The sequence below is a fragment of the Henckelia pumila genome, chromosome 1, assembly GCF_033568475.1.
Source record: "Henckelia pumila isolate YLH828 chromosome 1, ASM3356847v2, whole genome shotgun sequence".
NCBI classification, from domain to species: domain Eukaryota; kingdom Viridiplantae; phylum Streptophyta; class Magnoliopsida; order Lamiales; family Gesneriaceae; genus Henckelia; species Henckelia pumila.
This window is the reverse complement of record NC_133120.1, coordinates 126,961,260-126,969,152: the sequence shown is the minus strand read 5'-3', so window position 1 is coordinate 126,969,152 and position 7,893 is coordinate 126,961,260. Positions and strand designations below refer to the sequence as shown.

At 31.5% G+C, this 7,893-nt stretch overlaps 1 protein-coding gene across 1 annotated transcript; it reads left to right on the top strand.

Moving 5' to 3' along the window:
• Positions 1-2,008: 2,008 nt before the first annotated feature.
• LOC140875885 (AP2-like ethylene-responsive transcription factor PLT2) lies at positions 2,009-6,278 on the top strand. Its single transcript, XM_073279710.1, has 9 exons — positions 2,009-2,356; positions 2,527-2,893; positions 3,123-3,205; positions 3,343-3,351; positions 3,457-3,545; positions 4,172-4,245; positions 4,827-4,877; positions 5,348-5,424; positions 5,617-6,278. Exons 1-9 carry the CDS (start codon positions 2,272-2,274, stop codon positions 6,231-6,233), a joined length of 1,452 nt encoding a protein of 483 aa, XP_073135811.1. The 5' UTR covers positions 2,009-2,271; the 3' UTR covers positions 6,234-6,278.
• The last annotated feature ends 1,615 nt before the right edge of the window (positions 6,279-7,893 follow it).

The window sequence follows — 7,893 nt, the reverse complement described above, 5'->3', positions numbered from 1 at the left end:
CTCTTCCTTATAGAAAACATGTGTATTTTGTTGAAGAAAGCCATAGTAATCAAATATGCAGATCAATTTAAGCAAAAACCCCTCTCTGATACGGATCAAAATTGTGTGTAGAGGAGGAGTGAATACACACTATAAAAATATTTGAACTTTGCGATCATTAAGCTGACTTACCATCCCAATTATCAATTTTCTTAACAGATAAGTGGTGCAAGAAATGACTTGGTCAATGCGAAAAATTTTTGCAACACAAAATTGAGCTTATTACTATTGAGAGAGAAGAAATGCAATAAACTAATGAACAAAGAAATTTTTTTATGAAAGTTCAAAGGCTAAGCCCTCTAGATCTCCCCTTGTTCTGTTTTCATAAAGATTTTAACTAGAAGACTTTGATTTATACAACAACTTGCGCAAACCCAATCCAATCGACTCTCGATTAAAACTCCTAGTAACTCAGTCTTAGGAAGACTCTTTCACAATCATTATACTTTCTGATATTGTTACAACAATTAACACTTTAAATTCTTGAGTTTTGTAAGATGTAAGTCTAGCACAGTTTGATCACAAGATTGATCTAATATCTCAATGAATGAGTGTTGATAGCTTGAAAATTTTGAGTTGGATTCTTTTGAGTGTTTAGCACGCTAGTTTTTCAGAGAATTATTTATTATTATTTGTCCTTCTTGATATTCAAGAATTTATAAGCAAAGAATCCAAAGTTCCAAAAAAATAATCGGTGCATCTTTGTTCTAAAAATAGTCAACATTGAAGGAGAGAGTGACACGTGTATTTGTCTTCTTTTAAAAAATGGTGCAACGGGGCGGAGCTCTTTGGACGGTAGCTAATTACGGAATCCAATTGCACTTTTCAAGTTTTTTATCGTCTCTAACTAATCAGATCACTTTCGAATGCTTGAAACATTAAACTATTCTGCTTTTGACAGTGAGTTAATCGAACTGATCTAGATTGATTTAGTTTTTATGTACTGATCAGATTGTTTGAAAGTGTCTAGATCGATTTTTTCATCCGGATCAGTTTTCTTAACTGATCATCAAATCCAAATACGTTTTATGTAGTGTTTGATCTTTTTAAGTTCATTTTGGTCTAATATTTTTGTCCAAATCATTCTAATCTTGTTAATCAGTCTGATCTGTTTGTACGTCCAGACATCTTTTGTCATCACCAAAACTTAATATATTTGGATTTTTTAGGCAATTTAATATATTTCGATTAACACATTGGTTATTAATAATATTTATTTAAATAATTATCTATTGTTCAACAAAACATAGAAGAAAAAATCTTTAAAAATAAAAAGAAAACCCATATTTTTATTTTAAAAAATTATAAGAAATGAAAAGATCATAAAGTTTACCATGAGGAAATTGAAATTAAAAAAAAAAAAAAAAAGTTTCCGAAGTTTGATAAATTAGGCTTTCGGTATTAAAAACAATCGAGGTTTTTAAAAGAAAGAAATAATCTATACTAATTAATTTCAAATATAAACATATTTTTAATTTTTTTAAAAAATAACTTCATCAAAATTCAAAATATATAATATATTATATTGTATATAATAAAGTGTATGAGAATCAATATTATAGATTATGGAAAAATATATATATATATAACTTTATGAAGAGAACTAGACTATATACTCCCTCCGTCCCAATTATATTGTCCACGTTTCCTTTTTTTTTGTCCCAAATATATAGTCATATATCATATTTAGTAATTTTTTTTACACTTCTTTACTTATAATATACCCCTATTAACTAGACCTTGAAAATTGTGCACTCATTTTTTAATACATTAAATAGGGATAAAATATGAAGTTTATATAAATTTTGTTTTCCCAATAAATTTTTCTTAATTTGTGTGAAAAACAAAATAGAACAATGTAATTAGGACGGTGAGAAAGTCATATAAATTCTATATATAATATGTATGTATGCAAGCAAATGCTTATATATGACACAACATACATGAAGAGGAGATGTGAATCAGGAGGTGAAGAAATGGATTTAAGCAGTCTTTATATGCAAGTGGAGAAGACTGAACATATGCAACGCTTTTGAAGCTGCAGCCTTTTCTTGATATGAAATGGAAATCTACACATCTGTCGTCAGTTTCGAATTTAACGTGAAATCTTATATATGTACACCTAGCTCCATTGATTCTCTTTGCTGCTTTTGGAATATGCAGGTCTCAACTTTCCAGTGACAGTACGCAGCCCCAATCCATGTAAGAATTCTTCACCGAAAAAAGGGTTCCATGAATTCCAACAATTGGCTCTCGTTTCCTCTTTCTCCCGCCCATTCTTCGTTGCCTCCAGTTGATGATGCTCATGAGAACCAAGGTATGTAAAGTTCGATTATCATGTTTATATTCATTCATCTCCCAATCAAGAAAACCCACAAGTCAAATGAAACAAAAAGTAAATTCTTGAATATATATGGGACGTTTGGTATTCTCTTGAATTAATTGTTTTTCTTTTCTTTTCTTTTTGATGACATGTTGCATACGCAGAGTGGAGTTTCATTAACGCCGATCAAGGCGGGATCCGCAGAGGGCCAAAGGTTGCTGATTTCCTCGGAGTGAGCCGACCCGAAGACCAACCCGGATTCGTCTGTTACGACGATATCCACACCGATTACTTGCTCTCGACCAACAGCCTGCAGGTGCAACAAACTAGTTCTGCTTCTTTCGCAATCGCCACCACACATAATCTCCAAGAAAATGGGTGTAAAATGCAGCAACTGACACTCTCCATGGGAAGTTGCAAGGATTCAACGAGTGAAATTACCAGCAATACTAGCATTGATGAGGTTGCCAGGTCCAAGAGGACTTTAGAAACTTTCGGCCAAAGAACATCCATATATCGCGGCGTAACCAGGCCAGTCATGAGATACTAGTTATATTTCACTATTTTTACAGCTAAAACTTTTAGATATATATATGAGCATGTTTTTAGCTAGGGTTTCCAATTACTTGAGTCATTTAAGATTTATATATATATATGTTCGTTTTCGTGGAAGAATCCTTTTCCTGGAGATTATCATGTCATAGAATGGAATTTTTCCAAAAAATAATGAATTTTTATGGCTTGGATTTTTTGAATTCAGGCATAGGTGGACAGGAAGGTATGAAGCCCACTTATGGGATAATAGTTGCAGAAGGGAAGGTCAATCTAGAAAAGGGCGTCAAGGTAACAAAAAGTATTCAATTTCAAGAAAAATATTTCAAGTGCCTATAATTATATAAGTTTAAGAGAACTGATTTATTTCTCTCTTCTTTTTTTTTATGGCAATAATAATTACCACTACAACTGTCCCTTCCTTTCAGTGTATCTTGGTAAGTGAATTAATCTCTTCATCAATTTATGGGTTCTTGTACATATTTCTTTGTAACTTGGAAACTATTTTAACTTCATTATATTATATAAATTTTCTTGAATAGGTGGTTATGACAAAGAAGAGAGAGCAGCTAGGGCCTATGATTTAGCTGCACTAAAATACTGGGGTTCATCTACTACTACTAATTTTCATGTAAGTTGAACAGTGAAATAATTCGAGGGGCCGATTTAATTTATTTTACAACTTAAATCATATTGAATTTCCAGAAAGTTTTGAAAACAAATCTGTTTTCTCCTTGAGTTTAGACAATGGAATGTGTAGATAGTACTGGTTCATTAGCAAGAATTATAAACAAAGTTGATATATTTTGGATTTCAGCTCGGTCATGTCAATTTTGGTCTTTTTTTATTACAAAGGGGGACGGAGGGGGAGAGGAAGACTCGAACTCGAGTCTCCATCAATTGGCGGATAGGTTAGACCAATTAGGCTACAAGCCCGGTCTCGTAATTTTTGGTCTTATTGTAACAGGATAGTGTATTTTTACAACTACAGGGGTGTTGGCATGGTCAGACATTTGCATATCAGTAATATATGGTGTTATATAAAAATGTTGTGGCCGTATATATATGTTAGCACCTAGTTAATAAAGAAACAAAATGTGCATAAAATAATTTTGTTTTGAGCAATAAGATTTCCAAAGATTTTACAGCACCAAGTTACAGAACGATTTACATAATTTTCAAACAATTAGATTTTCTTCTTTGCATTTGCGAAATATATATGACTCCATGTGATACTGATATTTGAGTAATTTGCAGATCAGCAACTATGAAAAAGAGGTTGAGGAGATGAAACTCATGACAAGGCAAGAATTTGTGGCCTCCATCAGAAGGTAATTAAAACTAAGATGGTCCCAAACAAGGGTTAAACAAGGCTGCAAGTGATATATTCCATTTTTGTGTGTAGTTAAAGATGCTTTAGACTAGTAACAAATATTTTTTAAATAAATAAATAAATAAATATATATATATATATATATTAATTTTGTACAAATAAGATGACAGAAAGATTTGTCAGAACAATAACAAATTTGCATCTCCAAGATCAATGCCTGGCTTCATAAAAAATGATCATGCAATTCCTGACTGCACCAGAGTTTCTACTATCTAGATTCTAGTCTGACGTTCTAAATGCATATCTTTTTGACGTTCTAAATGCTTATTAACTTATATCCTTTTTTCAAAATTTGATACGTCTGTTGTTGGGCACCTCATGAGTATCACGCAAAATGTTAATGTTAACATCTTGGAAGCATTTAAAGCATTCCACAAGATGTGAACGTCTTGCGATATCCATGAATTATTATAATCCAACAACATACCCAGGAATATATATATATATATATATATATATAGATAAAGTTGATCTAAATTATATTAGTATAAATATTCATCCTATTTTATTGAACTGCAGGAAAAGCAGTGGGTTCTCCAGGGGAGCCTCAATGTACCGTGGGGTAACAAGGTATTCAAATCTTTACTTTTATATGAAAAAAATATGCAGATGATAATTAAAATATGATTTAATTGATATGTATAGTTTGAAAAATTAGCAAAATTGCTCTATAAGTTTGTCAGTTTTAACTTTAATTTGTTCTTATATATCGAGCTTTTTCCCCCCTTCTCTCCATAGTGCTACGCAACATCTCATATTGGTAATGTGAAATCAGCAATTGCGCGCTAAGATCTTTGTGGAGTGGCATGGAACATTGTGCATGCACATATATATCATTATTTGACATGTACGATAACATATGAGTAATACTTTGACACAAATGACTAACAAAAAATAGCTAAGATCAAACTTCAACATTTAGATGACCAATGCCAAAACAACACAACTTTTAGATAGCATGCATCAATTTTGGTGCTTTTATTTTACTTTGAATTTTGAATTCTCAACTTAATAATTAATATACTTGTAAATATATGCAGACATCACCAGCATGGAAGATGGCAAGCAAGAATAGGAAGAGTTGCTGGTAACAAAGATCTCTACTTGGGGACTTTCAGTAAGCCATCAGCACTCTATTTTTAGAAAAACAAATCCAAAAATTCACTTCCTTAATTTAATAAGTTATCATAAGAAATTAAAATAATTAAATTGTTTAATTTAAACTTAATTCTCTCCAAATAATCACCAATATTAATGCTGTAGATACTATAATCTGATCCAATCACATGCATGGCACTACTCTTCACAGGCACGGAGGAAGAAGCCGCCGAAGCATACGACGTTGCAGCCATAAAATTCAGAGGTCTAAACGCAGTCACAAACTTCGACATGAACCGGTACGACGTAAATGCCATTCTCGACAGCACCACCCTTCCCATCGGCGGTGGCGCGGCCAAACGCCTCAAGGAAGCGCAGGCGATAGAGTTATCGAGAAAACGCGAAGATATCATGCACTTAACCTCAAGTTTCCCCTATCCTCTCCTGCACGAAACTCAACCCTTGCTCGCTCTGGAGAACCCTAGCTTTTCGCTTTACGATCGTTTGATCATGCATCAGAATGCTCAGCTTTACAGCCAATGTCTGCAGAATAATCCTCTTCTGTTGATGAACAATATGGGGTGTTCTGCTTCTTCTTCATCATCATCATCAATATCCGTAGTGGATAATAATGGAGGGTTTTTCGGAAACGGGTTCGGGTTGTGTTTGAGTAGTTCGGGGTCGGGTAACGAAGAGAATGCTGTGGTGAAATTGGATTATGATCGTTTCCCTTCTTCTTCTGCTGCTGCTGCTACTTATACCGGATGGTCTGGGGAAACTATTAATCAGGCATCGAATGCTAGTGTTTTCAATATGTGGAATCTTTGATAAATTTTTGCTTTGTTTTTTGTTCCCATCACGTACAATATGGAATTGAATCAACGTGTAATATGAATGTGATGATTAACATTTTTCATGATGTTAAAATTAACAGAAATACTTCAACTTTGACTAAATTATTGGTTCTATCATGACACATACTATTTTCGATCATGACACATTCTATTATTTTTGACTAAATTATTGGTTCTATCATGACACATTCTATTATTTGATATAAATGTATATCAACTTTGACACATCACACAAGAAGATAATACAATTTTTTTATTATTATTATTCAACTAATCAATTGGTGGTGTCTCAGACTCAGTTCCCCCAGACCTCAGACCCTAGTCCTCACTCCACTTATAAGTGGCGCGAATACTTCCGACGATTTTGATATGAATTTTTTACTCTTCGTTGTAATGTTTGCTACGTGCGTTGCACGTGATATACGATATTGTAAGATAGAGTTTATAAGAAGTTAAAAAACATAAAATATTTTTTTTCAAATATATATATATATATGGGAATCAAAAGATCTAGATATATATATAAATGAGAATATCAACCATAGACACGAAAAGCAAAACAAAAATTTAATTTAACACAAATTGAAAATTACTATATATAACACATAATATTGAAAATAAAAGATTAGTCATAACAAATACGTCGATATTTTACTGTCCAACAAATTCTCCATTCTTGAACCTCGAAATATATTGATGTCATCCATTTTCGTCATTTGGAGAAATAAATTAAACATTTAAACAAAAATTTAACATACACAATAAATCAAATGCAAAATAAAAAATAATTTAAAGAAATAAAATAAACTCAATCACAATATAAACAATACACAATTAAACTTTTACTTTTTAAGATATATTCTAAAATTATTATATATAACACATAATATTGAGAATAAAATATTAGTAATAACAAATACGTCGACATTTCGCTGTCCAACAAAATCTCCATTCTTGAACCTCGAAATATGTTGATGTCATCCATTTTCGCCATTTGGAGAAAACAAATTAAACACTTAAATAAAAATTTAACACACATGTACAATAATTCAAATGCAAATTGAAGACTAATTTAAGAAAATAAACTAAACCCAAGGACAATATCGACAATACACAATTAAACTCTTCTTTTTTAAGATATATATTAGAAAATTAATAAATATAACACATTTATTGAGAATAAAATATAATTTATAACAAATACATCGACATTTTATTGTCCAAAAAATTCTCCATTCTTGAACCTCGAAATATGTTGATGTCATCCATTTTCGCCATTTGGAGAAAAAAAATTAAACACTTAAATAAAAATTTAACACACACAATAAATCAAATGCAAATCGAAGATTACTAATTTAAAGCAATAAAATAAAACCAAGGAGAATATAGACAATAGTAACAATACACAATTAAACTCTCTCATTTTAAGATATATTAGAAGACTAATTTAAGGCAATAAATTAAACCCAATGACAATATAAAAATACACAATTAAACTCTTCATTTGTAAGATATTTTGTAAAATTATTATATATAACGCATAATATTGAGAATAAAAGATTAGTCATAACAAATATATCGACGTTTTACTATCCAACAAATTCTCCATTCTTGAACCTCGAAATATGTTGATG

What these genes read in the sequence shown, in the direction of transcription:
- LOC140875885 (XM_073279710.1), top strand. Translation starts at nt 2,272, where the DNA reads ATGAATTCCAACAATTGGCTCTCGTTTCCTCTTTCTCCCGCCCATTCT. An exon ending in CTACTACTACTAATTTTCAT is followed by an intron (nt 3,546 to 4,171) that starts GTAAGTTGAACA and finishes AGTAATTTGCAG; the next exon opens with ATCAGCAACTATGAAAAAGA. An exon ending in ATGTACCGTGGGGTAACAAG is followed by an intron (nt 4,878 to 5,347) that starts GTATTCAAATCT and finishes AAATATATGCAG; the next exon opens with ACATCACCAGCATGGAAGAT.